At 39.4% G+C, this 21,422-nt stretch overlaps 1 protein-coding gene across 1 annotated transcript; it reads right to left on the bottom strand.

The window, feature by feature from the left end:
- Nucleotides 1–729: 729 nt before the first annotated feature.
- eea1 (early endosome antigen 1) lies at nt 730–21,378 on the bottom strand. Its single transcript, XM_056766187.1, has 29 exons — nt 21,236–21,378; nt 18,176–18,250; nt 17,891–17,991; nt 17,598–17,652; nt 17,378–17,449; nt 17,237–17,273; nt 17,024–17,128; nt 16,426–16,547; nt 16,146–16,301; nt 14,173–14,289; nt 11,668–12,006; nt 10,869–11,018; nt 10,510–10,629; nt 10,216–10,419; nt 9,936–10,136; nt 9,734–9,847; nt 9,494–9,649; nt 9,220–9,359; nt 7,789–8,119; nt 7,476–7,577; nt 7,156–7,350; nt 5,767–5,949; nt 5,449–5,634; nt 5,162–5,293; nt 4,877–5,062; nt 4,443–4,681; nt 4,240–4,360; nt 3,849–3,947; nt 730–2,520 (listed from the first exon to the last, which is right to left on the bottom strand). The coding sequence occupies exons 1-29, from the start codon at nt 21,257–21,259 to the stop codon at nt 2,398–2,400; spliced, it is 4,185 nt and encodes a 1,394-aa protein (XP_056622165.1). The 5' UTR covers nt 21,260–21,378; the 3' UTR covers nt 730–2,397.
- Between the last annotated feature and the right edge of the window lie 44 nt (nt 21,379–21,422).

Genomic DNA, 21,422 nt, shown 5'->3' with positions numbered 1-21,422 from the left:
AAACAAGTACATGACCTGGCCACAAGCAAAGGTCTGTGTTCCAGTGGTTAGTGCTCCCTTAGCTCTGTTGGTTGAGATTTTGAGTCCCATCTACGTTCTTTGGTTTATTAATCACGGGAACCTTATCTGATAGTCACATTTTAAGCTGCTGGGATAGGTTTCTCCTGGTATAATGTAAAACTTTAGTGATACTAGGCTGAGGACATACTTTTTGTGGGATAGAGAGTGAGCTGTGAACGTGTCAGACAAGTATGAACTGTCTACCCAATGGAACATAGGGGGAACGGTATCTGACAAGAACAATGCTATGCTAGTTAGGTGTTGAAATGGAAGAAAACAAGTATGGGACCTGGCCTCAAGAAAAGGTCTGTACTAAGTGCAAAAGTGGCATGTTCTGTTTGCTCATGGTTGGAAGGTCATTTGTTTATGGCTTGCTTCACTCATCTTTCCCTTACTGAGCACGAGGACCCTTATTTGAAATTGACATGATGTCATGATACGTTCCCCCTCCTACCTTTCAAATAGGGCTTATGATGAAAAGATTTAACAGTGGCAGGGTGAAATTTCCGAACCCACATGTTGTGAGGTTAAAAGTAAACATGATAGATTTGAGACACTTTCTGTCTTATGGAACAGATGGAGAACTGTATTGGACATGCGTTCAAGAACACATTTTGCCATGGATCTAAGCTATAAGCAGATATACAAATGAAGCACAGTGGAACAATGTTCATTTCTTATTTTAATGTTTACTCAAGACTGGATGGTTGTTGTTTTACTTTACTCTTTTTTCCGTTATAATCATATCTAACCTTCTAAAGGACGTCATTAGTGGAGAGGTGTGTAGTGAGGGCACCAGTTAAATGGCACTAAGTGGCATCTGTGATACGCTTTGTGATAATGTCAACTGGAGAAAACATTTAATTAAAAATCAAGTTAAAGGGCATTGTCACGACGTCACAGGTGCTTAAATCATGGGACATGACTGAGCTGGTTATAAACCACCGTTTATAGCTCATAACATCCTGAGGCACGGCAATACCTCACAATCACACAGCCATAGTTCACAGCCAAATATAAACATTTTTCATTAACCCTCATCTCGATTTATACCTGTACATGACTTTGTGCATAAAGAATTTTTGAGAAATGCCTGTGGTTTTGTGTTTATTCACCATTTTAAATTTTGGGTGAACTATCCTTTTAAGCATTGCCTGTACAGAAAAAACACCAGAACGTGCCTATTTGGCAAACCACAAAAGGCGAAGCTCGCTCTACAGCAGTTAGTATCACTTTCCACTCATTTGGACGGCATTCTCAACAAAGTCTCATCAAACTTTAATCTTGTGATCAAGTCTGAAAGGTTGGTTGGCACAGTTCAGCCTGTCTGCGACAGCGTAGCTCCATCATTTTCAGGATCTGTAGGTTCGTACAGTAGAAGATGTAAATGAGGAAAACTGCTCAGCAGACATCACTAGCAGCCGACATTCATTTTCAATTCGTTTGCACACATTGCTTGAAAGCAGAGCACATGCATCCAACAGGTACAAATAATTGTAGAAAATAATAAATCAAGTCAAATTATGCCACACAAGTGTGCATAAACCATTAAAAAACTAACAAAAAAACTTCTGTCGGTGATCATGAATGCAAAACAAACTCCAAGTGTTGAGTTTTAAACATACATTAAACATACAACACAGCATGTACATTATGTCACATATCAAATGTGCAACATGCCCACAATGAGTGACAAGTGTTACAGCTCCAAAATATGAATATTACACATGAATTGTTCACATATGCCTGTGCCTGTACATTTACTTTACAAATAATGACATATCAAAGGATCTGCTAGCCAGCTTTGGTTCTATTCAGATACTCTCAGCCAAAAATACAAGATCTTAGAACAGATGTTTGATCCGCCAATGGCATTTCATCACCGCCCATTTAACACTATTTCTTTAAACTTTTAAAAAACTACATTAGTGTAAAACTTTAATTTTGAGTGCCAAACACATTCAGTACTAAAGACCTGACAGAACCTCCATCTGTTATTCATTCATAACAAATTATACACAACATCAAAACCGATCCGACCCCTCCCTTTTGATCCCTCTGGGTGTGAAAGGGGCCGCGTAAGTGGCAAAGGCACTGTACAGATAAGGACAGGCTCTCTGGCCTCTCTAGTTTAGTGTTCCCTCCATCTGATTGGTGGGATTAAGTGGGCACTGCAGCAGCTGAAAACGGGCTGTTTGTCAGTGGCCCCTGCAGTCCCTTTGTCCGGCCCTTACCCCGACCTCAGCCGGCCTCTCCCATCACGCGCTCATCCGTCCTGGGGAGAGGTCATGATGGGAAGGGCAGTGAACCGCAGGGGAGGGGCTTAGTGGAAAGCCATCAGCCCTGCAATTCGTCAAAGCAAGTATCACACACTCGGACAGGCTTTTTGGAAGAGGGCGTCATGGCGTTGCGTAAAGAGCACTCCGCGCAGAAGATGTTGCCGCAGTGTCGACAGTGGTGCTGAGGAAAAGAGAAAGCGAGGATTTAAATTCAATTGTCTGGTTATGCTAAGACCCACTGACAAAAATGCATACATTTGTATACAGAAATTTCAATTCAGCCTGATTCTGTATTTTTTCTTTGGATAGATTTCAGAACAGAATTTTGCATTAACTAGAAAAAGACATAGATTAACACATACAGTAGTGGACAAAAGTGATGTCCACTTTTGGATTACAGATGTAGCAGATTTTTTTTTTTTTGACTACATGTGATGACTACATGTTGCTCTTGAGTCTTTGGAGAATATACTGCTGCTCAACCTTGAGTGGGAAATATGACACACGTATTCAAAGTTTATAAAGACGGAGCCCAGGAGAATGACTACCAAACATTTATCTATGATTCTGAGTGGATCAACAAATAAAATTAAAGAAATTTGTCAATGTATGCTTCATTTACTGGGAGGTATATATACTTTGTATATATATATATATATATATTAGTTCTGTCAAACGATTAAAAAAATGTATCTGAGTAATAAAAAAAAAAAAACTTTAAATCACGATTAATCACAAATAACTTAAATGCTTTTAAATATACTATTACGTTCTAATAATTTCATATTGAATTCTCCAAACAACTGAAGAAACAACAGATTTCTTTAACTTCATAAATTTAAAAATGAAAGCCAACATTCTGATATTAGTTTAGTACTGCAACTGATGTCTCCATTAAATTGTTTGTTTTTTCCCTATTTTAACATTAATTATAGCCGTTCAACATTGAAGTACAGTAAAATTAAGATCAATCATGTCTTACAGGTAGTAAATATACAGAAATTTAATTAAGTTCATCATAATTAACACTTTACAGTCTTTAATGTTAATTCCTAATTAAATACAGAATTAAAGCTACAAAACGCATTGAATTCCTCTTTTCTTTTGTTCTTTGATTAACATTAGTGACAGGAGTCACAGTAGCAGATTTAAGAATAAGAGCTGCCGCTCCATCTGACGCCCTTTTTCACAACTCTTTGCATTCATTTAGGATTTTTAACACGTTGAAATCAGTGCTTGCGAAAATACTCGACACAACTATATATGTATAGGTAAATATATGTATATATGTGATTTATGTTACAGTGTGTCAGAGCACTCTATTGCTCTGTGACTTTCTGAGAACATCAAATAAAAGCGTATGTGACCCACTTTGATGTACTGTCACACCAGCCCTTTGAACAGCATAGATAAATGGGATAGATCATTAACACGGTATTGATCTCATACTTTGATCCATCTGAACTAACAGCTTCATTAAATATGGGTGTGTGTGAGTGGGTTGCACACCTTTCTGACAGTGACAGAGAAGCCTTTCCCACAGGCCATACAATTCTGTACTCCATGATCCTCTGCCCACTTCCGTGTGAGAGACTGTGACTGTTTTATCTGCATGAGGAAATGAAAGCATGAGTTTCCCTTTATGTGTGGAAACAGTGATCAAGAACAAAACTGAATTAAAATAAATGTCATATTTAATGTGTAAGATCAGGGTGTGGGGTATTAAAGGGACATCTAGTCCAAAAAAATGTATTCACCCTCATAATGCGCCAATCCCATATGACTTTCTTACATAAACCCCAAAAACCAATGGGCTGGTTTGAAACGACAGTAGGACGATAGCATTTAAAGAGACAGTAATACAGAAAATGCAGAGTTTAGACTTGTGCAGGCATCTGACCTGCAAAGACTGGTTCTCACGGCCAAGCTCCTGCATGGCAGCCGTGGTGTCATCCAACTTCCTGCGCATCTCCAGCAACTTGGCCTGAAGCTTCTCCATCTCACCTTCCCCCTTGACACATCTGAAAAAATCAACAATAAAAGTTGACAAAACCCACGGTCGTGATCACAATTTAGGCCGAAATAAATCTAAAGCGATCAAACCTCTCCAGCAGCGCACGTCTCTCGTCCTGATTGTTCTGGACGGTGGCCTCCAGCACAGCGATCTCTCCCCTCAGTTCATCCGTCTGTTTCTCCAGTTCGCCCACCCGCCTCTGGCTGCTCTGCACCTCCCTCTTCAGCGTGGCCACATTCTCGTTTAGTGCCGACACCTGCATGGAAATCTTCACCTCCTCCTCCTCCCTCTGTCTCACCACCCCCTCTTTAGCCTTTACCTCCAACGCCTGGGAGTAAAATGTATATCTTTTTTATATTCAATATCTTTTTTATGTTTGTATTTACATAAATAAATTGAAGTTAAATGTATCTAAATTCAATGTAATTTTGTATCATCCTTATCATGACCTGTAAGAATAACAACCAAACATTTCACAATGTAAACTAAACCACTGGTATCTTATTGTAGAGATAATCAGTACCAGTTGCTTCTGTAGTTTGTCAGTCTCAGCTTTGAGCTGCTGTTGTGCGTGTTCGATGGAGTCTCTGGTCTTCTGGTGATCTCTCTGCTCCTGCTCCAGTGATGCCTGAGCTGCCTCCACCTTCCCCTGAAGTTCCACCTTCTGCTGGATAAACAGCTGCTTGGCAGCCTGCAGATCCTTCAGCTCCTGCACACACAACATTTTTCTCACTTATCACTCCACTCTCACTTCCTCGAGAATGGAAGAAGATCCAATAGATGAGGGGTCAGAGTTCGTTATCCTGACCTTCTCATTCTTCCCTGCCAGTGCTTTGAGATCAGCGCTTAGCTTGTTCTTGTCCTTCTCCAGAGTGCTCTGACACGCTCTCAGTTCTTCACGCTGAACTTTCTCATTCTTCAGCTGCTCTTCGGTTGCCTCCTGCGAGACACACAACACAGATAACTCACTACCTTCATTTTATTCTCATAAATGTGCAATGATAAGCAAATCAAAATTATGAAATTACAATAAACATTTATATTGTGGCTGTCACTATGTGACCCCAGCTGCAGAGTTTATTTATGTGAGTTTACCTGCTGTTTCTGGAGCTTCTGAAGAGCCTCCACATGTGTCTTGATTTGTTCATCTCTCTTGCTGAGGTTTTTCTCTAGCGTTGCATGGCCCGTCTTTAGTTCCTTGATCTGGGATTCTAGAGAACTAAGCTGGTTTCTGTTGGCCACTAGCTCCTCCTGAGATAAAGCCAGCTTCTCCTCACACGCCTACATTACAAATACCATTACAACCAGATAATAATAAATAATAATACACATAATGATGCACTGGCTTGTTATAGTTGAAGGGAAGTGTACACACATGGTTGTAAATAGTTTTACAGCTTCACAAACACACACCTTGAGGTCCTGGTGTACAGCAGAGAGCTCAGACTCCTTTCCGTAGTAATCGGACTGAAGCGCAGCGAGACGCTCTGTGGTGCTGTCGCTAGTTTTCTGCATCTCCGTACAGCGATTCTTTTCTGAATTAAGATCTTTAGACAATGCTGCCACTTGCTCTTTGAGCTTGGCCTCCTCCTCGGCCTAAAACACACATCAGAGAGAAAATGAGACAGGCAGCATGCAAGTTTGCCTGACTATTCAGTTCAGTTTAGTCAGAGTTCAGTTCCTTTCTTTAGAGAAGTTCGGTCACAATAACAATTCAAGAGATAACAATATGTTAAGAGTCAATAAGAGGAAGTTTATTGAAGTATAAGAATAATAGGAATGTGTTTATAGAAGTGGAGTGCCTAAAGAATAGGAACTATTTTCATATATTGAAAGCTACGTGCCATGTCTCACTAAACATCTCCGTCATATTGTGCCAGGTTGAAAACATGGTAAAAGGTGTTCTAATTATGCAACAAATAATTAATTGTTCTTTAATAAAGTATTATAGTGAGTAGGCTGTAACAAGACATGTTTTAACTATACGATTATCGTTACCAAAATAAATCACAAACTTTATTTGAGATACTTACAATAGAAATACTGTATATAGAGAGATTTTGGCCAAATGTCAACTTTCCCCAAAAAATACTCGTCACTGAACATATTTTTGCTCTCCTTTTTGTTTCCTTACTTTTTTATTCCTTAACATTAATGTTTCTACAATCAACAGTGTTGGAAAAACCAACAGTTGAACACGTTTCACATTATTTTCAGTAAATAAATACAGTGACCAAAGATGTATGACTGTCCTGCTATTTTCAGTAAACTGTGGCATGTTTTGTTTGCGTTCTTTTCGACTGTAATACAGGTTTCCAAATAAACTAAAGAGCTGGTTATTGCAAAAAGAGTTGAGACGAATACCTGCTTCATTTATCCTTTTTAGCATCAAAACTTCAATGAACTGTTGATATCCAACAGAGCAGAATGTCACTAACTCCTGTATTTCTGTAAATCCGTCACAAATTTGACGCTGCATTTGAAAACATTTAGCTCTCTACAGCCATCTCTGTTTGAAACATGAAATTGCAGGTTATTTTACCAACCTATCCATATATGGGTTTAAGGTCAAACAATGTCCTCAAAATCTACCTATAAGCTTATGGGTCTAAACACAGATTTTTGTTTATTTTTAATCAAATAAGTTGCATCTTTAATGAAAAATTGATTGACTGAATTAAAGTGAATTGAGTTTTAGACTTTGACTTTCAATTTGTCCTGTAATGGAAATAAATATATGAGTGACAATTCCACCAGCTCGTACAAGTCTTATCTTTAAGTGTGTAATGTAATAGCTCTTACCTTTTTAGTGAGGCTAGCCTGCATCTCGGAAACTTGTGCTTCATGCTGCTTCACTTCCTGGCTAAAGGAGCCCTGGGTGGTCTTCAGCTGTGCCTGAAGCTGCTGTGTGCTCTTCTCCTTTTCTTTCAGTGTCTCTTCAGACTTTTTCAGCTGGCCGTTCAGTGCGCTCAGCTGAGACTGCAGGCCCTTCCCTGTCTACAGCATTTCAACAAGAACTTTATGACTGCAATGCATCACGATTCATTGAAGACACAAAGCGGTGTCAGTAACGCATGGGGGTAACCCGAAGGTCTGCACAATGCTGAGTTACACATTCTTACCTCTTTCAATTTCTCTAGTTGACCTTTGACCTCACCGAGCTCCTTTGAAGTGGCCTCAACGTTTTTCTGAAGTTGTTGCTGTGCTTTCAGATGGGACTTTTCCTAAATATATAACAATGTGGCTAATAAGAAAACAACTACGAATCGGAGACACAAAGATGTTTAAAATAAAACATTACAGCATGATATAAAATGTCACTCTCCATCTATGACATCTATACATTTTTATTAATACACAAACATTCAGACACATTTTGGATTCAATGTATCTATCTTAGTAACACTGATCAACTTCCAAACTCATGGCACTCACCTTCTCCTCCAGAGCTGCTTTGCTGTTCTTCTTCTCTTTCTCCAGCTGAATCTGGCTTTCTTTGAGAGCTTTTGAAGCTGTGCTCAGAGCCTCCTTAACCGTAGCCATCTCTTTAACCAAAGCCTCCTTCTCCTCCCGGGTCTTCTGGAGCTCCGTGCTCAGACCCTGCACTTTCCTGTCCAGTTCCGCCTGCCGTGTCTGACCCTCCTGAGATAGCTTATCTAGGCTGGCCTGCAGGGTTCCACACTTCTTCTCCACCTTCTCAAGCTGTTGTCTTGTTTCAGAGAGAGCTGAGGTTTTCTTCTCCAACTCTCCTTGATGGCTGGCAGCTCTGAGGCAGAAATACAGACAGACCCGTCATAGGAACGGTCTCTACGTTTTAGCTTACACATCAATCCAAAAAGAATCAATGACTTAAAAAGTCAGGTTAAGTCTAGTTTTGAGGCCACCTATATATATACTATAGTTTTTGTGTATCAAAAGCTGCAGTTTGTAACTTTTGTCTCTATCAGGCCCTTTACATGTGACCGTTTTCAACTTTTATGCTTTTTTGGGGACTTTGAGACCTCAAAGTGCAAGTTTTTGAAAACTACAGCATTTTCGTCTCTGTGTAAACATAGTGTTTCTTTACAGCACAACATCATCATCCGCTGGAAAAAACGTTTCTGTTTTTCATCGTGAAAACATTCTCAATGTCGTCATCTGTTTAAAACCTCAAGTTACTTTATGTACTTATCTTACCATTGCGAACTGGGGTAAGAGTTAAAGGGTTAAAACCGAAAGCACAGAATTTATTATGTACTTGCTTATAACAGATTTTTGCTTATTTTTAAAAGGGGTCATATGACACGGCTAAAACGAATATAATCGTTTGTTTTAAATTTAAGGTTATAAAACGCTGTATTTTCCACATACCGTTAATGTGTTTGTATCTCCTCTTTGCTCCGCCTCTCTGAAACGAGCAGATTTTTTAAAAGCTCATCGCTCCGAAAAGCGAGGTGTGCTGTGATTTGCTAGTTAACCAGTGCGTAGTGATTGGTCAAATACTGCAGCGCCTCTTACCATATTTGGAACATCAGGTTCCGAAGTAATTGTACTGACCGGTACTCCCACCTTACTTGCGTATACATTTGGGAGGCCTTAGTCAAATCCTACCCCGAACTGACGTAGATTTGTGGGGGTGTGGTTACCCGAGGTGTTTCAGGCAGGTCTGGGTGAGCATTCTGTTTAGATAGAATGCATCTTTTGTCCCGATGCTATTTTGCAATTTTAAGTGTCTAATACATACATGGGCAACTTATTACACACCAAAGCATAGAAAAACACGTATTCGCGCCATATGACCCCTTCAACAAAGTTACAAATTGCAACTTTAAGAAATGTTGCTCATCACAAAATAATATTCAGCATTTTCCCATATAAAGTACCAACCCCTGCTTCTCCGCCTCTAACAGAAGGTTCAACTCCTTCGTCTTCAACTCCAGCTCACTGAGCTGCTTCTCCAGCTTCTGTTTCTCCTTCTGAGACTGTTCCTTCCCAGAGCGAAGCTCCGTTAATTCAGCCTCTGCTTTCTGTAACAGCCATAAACACATACACAATTACTTCAAATTCACATCAACAAGCACCAAATCCCCTCAACAGGATCAAACCCTCTCAAAATGCAGACGTGTGCAGCAGTGATTCAGAGGAGAGAGCTCATCCTGACCTTGGCTGTGGTCTCCAGTGTCTCTATCCTCTGCTCGGCTGTCAGTATTTTGTCTCTGCTGTCCTTCAGACTGCTCTCCAGCTGAGAACACTGCTCCTGTTTATCCTGCAGCTTGCAGCGCTGCTCCTCCAGCTGAGTCTGAACTTTACTCAACTCCTGCATAATCACGCATTTAAAACACAGATGGGTTTGCCTGCAACAGATCAATAACAAAAACACATTCTAGTGTGTTGCCTCTACCTGTTGCTTGTCCTGCAAAGCATTCTGGGACGTTTCCAGGTGGTTCTCCAAGTCAGCACGCTGAGCATTTTTTGCTGCTTCTGCAGACAGCAGCATCTCGGTCTTGGCTTTTAGCTAGGAGACAAACGTCATTTACATCCAACACCAAGATAAAATTCACCGACATAAGCAACCCAACTGGCACGTGACATGTTTGTTCTACCTGCGTGTCCAGCTGGGCATTCTTCTCTTTGTTCTCTGTGAGTTGAGCATTAAGTTCAGAGATGGTGGTCTCTAGACTATGGCAGCGGTCTTGTGCTAAACGTAGGTGGGTCTTTTGCTCTTGCACCTGCTCATGAAGGTTGTCCTGAGCTTGTTTGTGGCTCTCTGATTGGTTCTTGAGCTTGTCGGTCAACTGCGTCATCTGAAATGACACTTAACTTAACGAGATCTCCGACAGATGGCAGCACATCCTGATGTCGTAGGTGTGTTGTTCTCCTTACCTGTCCCTGTAGTGAGTGATTTTTTTCTTGGAGTTGGTAAAGCACAGCTGCCTCTCCCTCTCCAGCTTGGATCTTGGCACATAGATCCTCTCTCTCAGCTTCTAGTTGGCTCACGCTGTCCTTGCTCTTCTGCAGCAGAGCCTCAAGATTTTGTATCTTCTGGTCCTTGTCCCCGATCTGACGCAACACCTGCTCCAGATCATTCTGTACAGGAAGGTCAAATGAGATTAGTTTTGACTTCATTTGAATTTTGTTTTCTCTGATCCCGAAGCGAGATGTTACACTGGTATCTACCTGTGCTTCTCTAAGTTTTCCATTAGTGCCCTGTTGAAGTGTTTGAAGTTCTTGGTGCTGTTGTTTGGATTTGTCCAGCTGATGCTGTAGGTCGGTAGACTTCGCAAAGCTCTCCCTCAACTACACACAAATAAAACATCAGCTAAGTGTGAAAACAAGACACTTAAGCTCACCGCAGTAATAATTATTCCATCAGGGTAACAATACACTATACAAATAAACATGCTGCTGATTAAACTATTTGTAGTCTCCACAAATACGTCCATCTGGTCCGAGTCTTCCAGTTGTATGTTGGTTTGCCGTGCAGTGTCGTAAAATTCTTATGTGCTATTTTGAATTTCACATAAAGCCTTTCCTACCTGTTCCTCCACACGGGACAGTTTGAGCTGCAGGTCTGTCACCTGCTGTTCTCGATCTTTGAGCTTCTCTCCTGACAGCTGCCTCTGTTCTTTCAGCCGGCCCTGCAGCTCCCCCAGCTGACGCTCTGCCTCCAGCAGCTTGGCATGCAGCTGCAGGACACAAACATGTGGCTCTAATAACATCAATGTTTTGTCATTTAAATATCTTTCAAATTATACAGTCCTCAAAGATGCTCTATGGATGGATGGTTGGGAAGATGGATGTTGAGTACGTGTGATGACACAAATTGATTGAGGAAGAAATGAATGGATGTTATTAGGCGGAGGGTAAAGTGGGTATATAGATGGAGGGATGAATGAATGGGTAGCTGCCTGGGTATATAGATGGTTGGAAAGTATACATGACTGATGTGCAGATAAATTCACAGAATTATAGTTCCCCCAAAAACCATTTTCTCAACCTCTTGTCATGTCAACCTGTATGAGTTTCTTTCATCCTCAGAACACAATAGAAGATATTTTGAGCGATTTCAGCCATTCACTTGCATTGGGCTTGTGTCCATTCAATAGAATTCAATGGCTGCCTCTGCTTTTCGGTTACCAACATTCTTCAAAATATCTTCTTTTGTGTTCTGCAGGAAAAAGCAGCCGTACAGGTTTGAAATGTCAAGATGGTGTGTAAATGATGACAGAATTTTCATTTTATCTCTTCAAGTGTGGTGGTTGGGTATACAAGTAAATGAATGAATAGAGGGATAGATGTTACATAGATGGGAAAACAAATTCTTCAGTATCTGACCTGGCTGATCTCACTTTGCTGCTGCAAGCCCTGGTTCTCCTTATCCTCCCTCTGCTGCTGGAGTTGTTTCTTCTCTGCCTTCAGTTCCAGGTGGTTCCTCACCATCTCACCGAGTTCTTCCCTGAGTCGAGCAGCCTCCTCCCCACGTTCATTTCCTTCGGCTTGAGCCCGGCTCAGTGCCGCCTCTCCCGCTGACACCCGGGCTTGGCTCTCCTGGAGCTCCAGATCCTTCTGGTGAAGGCTGGCCTGAAGACTCTTCTTAGAGGTCTGCTCCTGACCCAGACGCTCCTCAAGCTCCTGACTCTCCTTCTCCTTCCGAGATAACTTCTCTGACAAAAGCTGAGGAGTGGCAGAATGATAATTAAGTTTATAGATGCTTAGCTTCTTCAATTAAAGGACATAAATTGTTGTATTATGACAAGATACAAAATCTTTTTGTATTACAGACAAGCCTATTGCATACTGTACAGAACATCCCATAACAGCATTATAACCTCGGCTTAGTTAAAGAATAGCATGCTGAAAAGTGTCTGAGAATTTGGGGATAGCTCTGGGACCTCTGAACTTCTTTGTGTAAAAGTATGTAGATAAGAGAGCACTGTTTTATGAGGATAGGATTAGGCACTTGAATGCTAGAGAGTGTGTTGTGACTTTTGCCCTGCGACAGCTATAAAGAGGGCAGGGCGATAAGGACACAGGGACTGGCACACAGTGGTGACATGACGAGGGCACCTACATCACACAATGAGCTTTGCTTCTTAACATAATGTCCAGGGCACAGCTGTGTTCCCATTACTACAAAGCCCCTTTCTTTCATTCTCTTTGTGCACTGCAGTCACTCTCTAGTCTCACTGGGTAATGCCTTAACGGTGTCTTCTTTCATTGCCTTACATTTTCCATTTGTCAAAGTACCTTAACAAATTGTAAAGCAATAATTCAATCGAGAATAGTTTTATTTAGTGTTGTCATCATATGTGCCATTGGAAGTCAAACCTGGTGTGACGCATCTTAAAGGGATAGTCCACCCGAAAAGGACAAACCGGAAATGTATACACTCTCAAGTCATTCTAAACCTGTATGACTGTCCTTATTTTACTTAACACAAAAGTCGATCTTTTGAAGAAGGCTGGAAACTAAACAATTTCGACCCACATTGACTTCCATTGTATGGACACAAAACCACCGACACAAAATATATTCATTTAAATATTTTGTATTTCAGGGTCATATTGCGGTTGTCCTTCTGAAACACTGCATCTCCGTACTTTGTGATTTTTATATATTGCCAAAAATCATTATTATTAGTCACCCTTTATGTTTGTCACTGGGTCTTGCAAATATCGATCAAATAGAAAGTATTAAAAAAGACTTTTCAATCATTTTAAAAGTACAGGGTTTTTCAATTTCCTGAAAAACTGTGAATCTGGACATACAAGGTTTCGGAAAGACAGAGACGACATACGTATTTTTAACAAAATGCAGAAGGATTTTCATTTTTGGGTGAACTCTCCCTTTAAGACGGCATATTTAATATACACAAATGCAACGTTTTGTGTTTCATGGAAAAAAAATATTATGCTGTTTGAAACAACAGGTGGTTGATGGCATGAATGAGGATTGCTTTGAAATTGTCTTTGACATTCACTGTTTGTGTATAAATAACCCAATAGCTGGAAATACAATAGCTTAGAGAACCAAATCGGTTCACACAGTCATCACCTCTTTTTTAGTCACAGTTTTTTAGATCATTGCAGATCATGGGAATGGGACATTTTCTTATTTTAAAGTTGCGCAATGTACCGTGATCCCCATAATTATAACTCTCCACATCTCTTCCCCGTACCTCCTCTTGACCATATATCCTCTTGAAACTCTTATATTTATCCCCAAGGACGGCTGACGGGAATAGTTCTATTAACGACCCTTAATCGTCCATATTTCACATCTCATCATCTGCTGTGGTCCACATTTTTCGGAAGTCAATACACCTCTGGGCTCTGATCTCCTAATCCCATCCTGACAACTCCAACAACAGACCAGAGAGTTGTGGATCAATACCTGCGGCAGTCTGTCACTGTAAATATCGCAGCTGGCACGAGTCAACCGCCCCCCTGTTGCTCTAATTATACAGCATCTGTGATGAGTGTGTCAACACTTTTTAATGGCCAATCAAAACGCATGGTGTGGTGACAGGTTGACACGGACGCTATGGACCGGGTGCGAGGGGGCCGGTTAGAGATCCTTCTCGTAAAATGTGTCGGCCCTTTCCTGAAATGGCAGCTGGTAAAGCTTGTAAACGCCGCGACGGAGTGCTTAAATTTAGAAGTTATTTGAAATACTTGGTAGGTCCAGAGACAGGCGGGTCTTTACATAGCAGGAGCTGGCGTGCGTTCAGCAAAGCCATAAAGTAGGCTATTAAAATATACAGCATAAACAGCACGTGCCTTGTTACTTAAAGCACAATATATCTGCATGCGCTTGTGAACATCACTACTAACGTGTTACCTGGGTCTGTTGCTGGAGGTTGTTCAGGTTGCTCTGTAATAGGTGGATCTGGTGGGTGTAGACCGCTGCCTCTTGAGGTCCCTTTTCAAGTTCTGCCTTTAGCTGAGTTATCGTTTTCTGCAACCAAACAAACAAGCATGAGACAGGCAAAGCAGACAAGGTGATACACCTGGTGAGAGATTCTCCATATTAAATTTTAAGCAAATGAAAGAGGCAATAAATCGATCTGCTTAGACATCAATCATCTAGCAGCCAAAATATTAAATCATTTATATTCAATTAATCCTTCCACAAACTTTAAATAGACTCCAGAAATAAAGACATTAAACATGACCTAGGACAAACATGGCATCCACTGTCTAAATACTCAAAAACCGAACAAATTAATATTAACCTAATATCTTTAAAAACACAGAATCATCAAAAGCAAAGAAAAAGACAGTAAAAAGGGGGACAAAGTCATCTCAAATTCATTTAAATTTCACAACAGCTACAAATGATGAAAATTATTTGAAAAATGATAGAAAAGAAAGATTCCGACATAACAAAAAATATTGACATTAAGGATTGTTAAGTTTTCCCTCCAGTTTACAAATCTCAAAGAGAATGTAAAGCAGGCATGAAGGGTGAGAGACCAGACAGGATGAGGGAGAGACACATACAAACACATAGACCGGTGAAGTGAGACAGGACAAACAGTGCCTATGAACAGGTGATCAGGTTATTTTCTTACAAAGGGCAAATAATTTTGATGGGGTCCTAAATTATAATTTATGCTGAAAAATACTTAAAGGGACAGTTCACCCAAAAATTTAAATTCTTTCAAAATCTTTTACTCACCATCAAATTATATATCAAGAACACATTTTTTTGAGATGAACACAGAGAAAGATATTTGGAAGAATGCTTGTAACCAAACAGTTCTTGGCCACCACTGACTACCATAGTATGAATAAAACAATGGTGTCATAAGTACCCAAGAAGTGTTTGTTTTCCTACATTCTTCAAAATATCTTCTTTTGTGTTTAACAGAAGAAAGACATTTATATAGCAAATTTTCCTACGGTGGTAGTCAATGGGGTCCAAGAACTGTTTGGTTACAAGCATTCTTACAAATACCTTTCTCTGTGTTCATCAGAACAAAGACATTTATACAGATTTGAAACAACACAAGGGTCAGTAAATGATCACAGAATTTTATTTTTTGTGTGAAGGGTTTCTTTAATCTTACTCTAATACTTAAATTATTAATAAATTATTTTGTTGTTTTGCTGTGACTGCTGTTTTATTAAAGCAATAACCCACTAAAATCTGTTGCCAAGTATTTTTGGTATACTGTATACAGTCACTAGATGGCAGTCTTTGAATCATGTAGAGCAACGAAAGTCACCAGACTAGAATATCTAAAAAAGGTCATAACACACTCGATTGACCCGTTTGTAATGTTCTACGAACCAAAGGTGCTCTGCTTTGGTAGGACCTTCATATAAAGACAAACACTTTTAGGTCAGGAGGTCGTGTTTACAGGAAATACTCAGAGGCAGGTGGGAGGCGGAAGGGTTAATATTTAACCTCAGGAACCTGTTAGAAAGGACAGTCCGTGTGACTCAAACGCTTTAAAACCCGCTCTTAAGGGTGTTAACAACCAACACCTTATTTCCTTTTTTAGGTTTAAGGTAATTTTACGCATCTTGCCACTCAGAACTTCCCAACATGCTTTAGTGGGCAAAGTGACATGATTGGGGCAAAAATCTGATCCATGCCTCCCTTTATCTCCCTTCACAAGCTATTGATTATTGCAAGAATCTCTGTACGTGCGGGGTCCTATCAATACTAACAATTTCAGAATAAACAGCTTAGTGACCGAATGTCTATAAAGCAAGTCACCATGGTACTGTAACCTCTATCATTACTTGAGCGTTACAGTGTAGACATGACAGGATTGAGCCGCTTTATCAGGGGCAGTGCCTCACCTCTGAGGTAGTGAAGTTGGCCTGCAGCTGCTCGTATTGGCTCTTGAGGCACTCTGACTCCTCCTCCCTCTCTCGCGTCATGCTGTCCATGAGCGTCTGCACCTGTACCAGCTCTTTCTTCAACACTTCCACATCCTCCACCCCAGGCCTCTGGAGCTGGAGGAGAGCCAAAGAAAGACAGGATTAGACGGATGATGAATGAGGTTGATGATACACTGGCATGAGCAGCTGAGAGAATATTAACTCATTAATTATCAGAAGACAATGAGTGTGAGGTTACCAGCTCTGCTGATAATTTCTCCTTCTCCTGTCTTTCTCTCTGCATGTCTTGGTTGAGATTGGTCAACCTCTGCTCCAATGCTTCTCTCAAGCTTTTTTCCTCGTCGTAACGTGATTTGATGTCTGGGAAATCAAGTGCACGCTTATTTCAAATTTATTTAATGTATTCTCTCTTTTCTACTTCAAGTACCACACTTACAGAAGGTTTCATTGGACGCATGCGCCTGGCCCAAAGTTAATTTCGGGACTGTGTTTGTTGATTGGTCTGGCTAGTGGCTAAAATTATAACTATTTATATTTAATTTAAATATATAATAACCATAATATAAAGTTAAGTTCGGGCCAACAAAAGCGTGCATGCACAGTATCGTTTGTTTATGTTGCTAAGGGATGATTTCCTGGAAAGTGCAAAGATTATGGCAATAATACCACTCTGTTTGATTAATCACACCCAGTCGAATACAGCAACACTGGCTCTACCAACAAATGGGGTGTGGGTTTCGGTTTCTTTTCTAAAATATCTTGTTTGATATTATTGTAAAAAATCAAATTATAAACTATATTCATGAAAAAGGCAAGAACTTTCCTGCAAATCTTACCAACTATCTCAGTGGCGAGCTGGGCGGCTTTCTGTTCAAACATATCTTTCATCTGTTTGACGTTGAACTTCTCAGTTTCTGCCTCATTGAGCCTCATTTCAAGCTCTGAAAAACAAAAAAACCTGAAACCTTACATCTCACACCGTTGTGTTTATGTTTAAATTTTAAGCAAATATTAACTTTAAGAGAGGATTAGAACTACTCTAAACTAACCTGAATCTCCTAAGCTGGTCCCATCACTCTGTGAGCCCTAAAAGCAAAACACATGAATGGTGCAAACCTTCCTACAGCAGCATTAATAAATCACCATTAATTAAGAACATAGACAACTCTTGAACATTTCAAAGAATTTACTTTATTACTCGCTAGTTGTCCTTGCACTTTGTCCAATTCTTTTTTTAATTCCCCAGAAAACCAGCGTTCTTCCTAAAAACACACAAAAAAAGTTTAATGACAATTTGATGCAGGAAAATCCTGTGGAAATAACAGGATTGAGTAATCGTGTTATGAGAACCACCAAACATTTTATGCCTGATATTGTTGATAAAAAGAGTTGGAGTCAAAGGCATCATACCTTCAGTGAAGCTTGTAAATCTTGAACTTCCTGTCGAAGAAGGGTTGGATCCTCCCTGAAGAAGACACAGCCTGTATTAATACTGGTGTTTTTTGAAGACACTTAAAGCATTTTGCAAGGTTAAATTACCATTTTAATAAACTACAAAAATTGTAAGATTCAACAACAAAGAGGTGGGGCCAGGTTGGTTAACTGAGAACAGATTGGATCGTGGTTGGAGACTTGTCAACGTCAATCAAAAGTCATGTTATTATTATGATTATATACAGCCCAGATTAATACCGAAGCCCCACCTGCCAGTAGTGAATTCACCGGGCTCATGAAACACCTCATAATGTTTAAAGAGCTCTTCAGCGGAGTTGTGTGACTTCATACACTGAGGACAAATGAAGCCCTGTGGACAAACAAATTAAAACCGCAATGAGATCGAAAGAACAATGCACAATAATTCCTTTCTGTAAAAGATCTTTTTTCTCCAAAAAACTGATATGATTCTAGTAAATAAAAACATTAATTTAAGGCATAACTTGGTTTAGAGTAACACTGTGGGATTAAACATTTAATTAGATTCAGGTTACCTCAGAAGACTCATTATTCATATCGGCAGACGGCTGCTCAGACTCCGAGCTCTGGGAACCTCCTTTCCCAGGAGTCTGTTTCCACAAACAGAAAGAGAAATAAGAGTCAGAAAAGCGTTGTGTAACATGTCAGTTGTGATGAAACTCATTCGATCACACTATTCAGTTCTCGCACAGCCGGTCAGGTGTCTGGTGGGCTATCTGAGTGCAGGTTTGGCCTCTTTGCTGCATTTCATTCACAAGCTGTGAAGGCAAAGAATGGCGTTGTTTGCTTCTTGGCATGGCTCATTTATCCGAGGACACGCATGATGCTGAAACAGTGAGTATATACTCAGCAGTAAGGCAGATTAACATTTTCCTGAGCAAACGCTGATGCTGGCAACAAAAAGCAGATTGATGCCAAAAAATCCCTTGCTTTGTAACCTTGATACACCCTTGACATTTCGTAAAGACTATGCCTACAATGCAGAGACCAGCATGTCAGATCACAAGACATAACCCATTTAAAGCCATAAGCCCCAAAACAAGCTTGCACTTTGCTTCCGCTCTACTGTAGAAAGAGAATAACATTGATACCAAATAAAAACATCTAGTCTAGGTAAAAGTATATTTTCCTAGTTTAAGGTCCATATGTGGATGTGTTAGATGGGCCGTCCTATTTCAGTTATTTTTGTAACATATGTTTTTGAGCATTTACTTTGTGCATTCATGGCGTCATATTTATATTTTAATGCAGATATGGTTGATTTTGAGCATAAAGTTCCTATCATACTATTACCACATCTGTGCATCACAGACTCTAAAGGTCCAAGGATAAAATCATTGTACTGTACTTTATCTTCTATAACACTTACTGTTCAGTGCAAAGTTATCTGATGGAAGAACTGAAAGACAGTAGTTCCCAGTTCAAGGCATAGTTGAAAACAGTACATCATAATTCACCAGCATTCTATAAAAATACTGCTATTGTGAATGTCCAAAAACTAAAACAAATTTTCATGGTATTACAATGACTGAAAATAAACTTTCGGTTTTGGTGGCAGATCTCGGCTGATAAAAAACAACAATAAAAACCATCACAGAAATTCTATTGGTTTTAATGGTTATAATAGAAACAGGAAGTGCATTGATTTAAATGGAAACTGTATTATGGTCTCTGTGGGTCTCTGCTGGTGATGTGTTGGGTTCTACTGGTGATATGTTATGTGACAGATGGGAAACAACAAAATAACGGTGAAATCCTATTGGAATAAGCCTCACACACTACTGTATATAAAAGTTTTTTTCATGGATTTTTAAGAAACGTAGCCATCTTTAAGAAACGTCTGAAAACACATCTCTTCCGTCAACATCTGACTGATCTGTTCTAACTCTATTTTCTTCTCTAATCTTTAAAAAAAAAAATCAATGAATGAATGAATGGTTCTGTATACTGTGTTGGGTTATATGAGACCAGCCCTCTTTTTTTTGATTGCACTTATGCTTTTGTTGTACTTATTTTGTCCCAATTGCTTCTATTGCCTACCCCACCTAAATGTAAGACTAAATGTAAATGTAAATGTATTTGATAAAAAAAATTATGGTTCGTATTTTTAATGAAAAACATTTGAAACTGTACTGTAAGTTTTCAGCAGGGATAATCAAATACACTAAACATTACACAGGTGGATATGAAGAGCTCTTTTCCAAAACGCATTAAACGCCAAATTTAAATGAGTTTGTCATGCCATTTTGCTGTGTACTAAACCTATTCACTGCTCCATCAATGTTTCATGCCAAATCACTATATTTCCTTGTTTAAAATGTACTGCAAGATGCAGTTCCTTTCCAAAACGCAAAAAGTGCTGAAAATGTTTTTTCCAATCAGAATTCGCTCATTAGTGGTATTTGTATGGGTGCTATTTTTTATTATTTGTTGTATGTGGTGGAAAATATGGAAACATGAAATTGAAAATATTTATTTTATTTAACTATTTAGTTTGTTACTATATATTTTATTTGGCTGTTATTTATTTCATGCATTGGCATTTATTTGATTTATATTAATTTATAGTATGAGTCCCTGATGTCATTTGTTTCATGTTCTCGTGTTTTTTTTTTTTTAAAGAAATAAATCAACATTTAAAAAAGTTTTTTTGGAAAAAAATAAAAATAAACTTTGAATTTATAATCGACAATATTGTTGTTTCATTTAACAATCATTGTTTAACATGTTCAGACTGAGCCAACACACCATTTTAACAGGATAAATTGAATATTAACTAAATGTATGGGTCTAGGTAAAAAAAATGTCATTTTCATGAAAACTATTAAAATGGATTTATAGCGTTTTGGAAAAGAGCTCTTCATATATTCTCAACAAAAAAGTAAACATTTCTGATTTAATGAACTTCCATTCTTTCATTATTCTGCATGCCGACTACAAAAGCAGCACAACTATATCAACAATCTGATCTAAGACCTAATAACATCACGGTGCTCATATCTTACAGTAACATTTAACAGAAGCTCGTGAGAAATTATAAGTTCAGCAACGAATGTCCCTATTTAAAAGCAAAAACGTATGACTAGCAGCAGAAAACTTCATAGAAACTCTCGTGGTTCTGATAGTTTAGACATTGAATGGAAACAATCGTCTGAGTCACGTGCCATACCAGACCACAGCAAGCCTACAGGGTGCCCAATACGATCACATCAGCTTTTTAAAATGGACACCTCTTTAACAAGAGACATAATGATTAACTTAAGTTCATTACAGTTTGCCATTGCATGACGTCATCTATAAACTAGTTATTTCGCTAAGCTATGTCCCGCTAGCGGCTAACAGCTCAAAATACATGCCAACATGCATGTAAGCGCTGAATACTACTCCTGACAAATACAAATATGTAATAGGCACTCGTAATTTGTAACTGTCCTTAAAAACGACCAACGAATATACGTTTTGAGGAATCTTCACTCCTGCACAAGGCCATCACTTAGCGTCAGGCCTGTCAAGCTACAATCACATTCAACTGAATGAGAATATCTGTCTGTCTTTTTCAACAGTGTTTCACTCACCATCTGTAAAATTCGTCTAAACATACTGCGGTCGCTTTTTCTGTCTAAAACTGTGAGAAATCAGCTCTTACAGGTTCTGTCCTGACGAGCGTGTGAGTCTAATATTTTGTTGTTGACACCTGCAGAAACACACACACACTATCGATAAAGCTACCAGTCTTCAGGGATGTCCCGCCCTTCACCTAGT

Source organism: Triplophysa dalaica, chromosome 14 (genome assembly GCF_015846415.1).
Source record: "Triplophysa dalaica isolate WHDGS20190420 chromosome 14, ASM1584641v1, whole genome shotgun sequence".
Taxonomy (NCBI): domain Eukaryota; kingdom Metazoa; phylum Chordata; class Actinopteri; order Cypriniformes; family Nemacheilidae; genus Triplophysa; species Triplophysa dalaica.
Note: the sequence above shows the minus strand (reverse complement) of the source record. Positions and strands in the feature narration are given on the sequence as shown.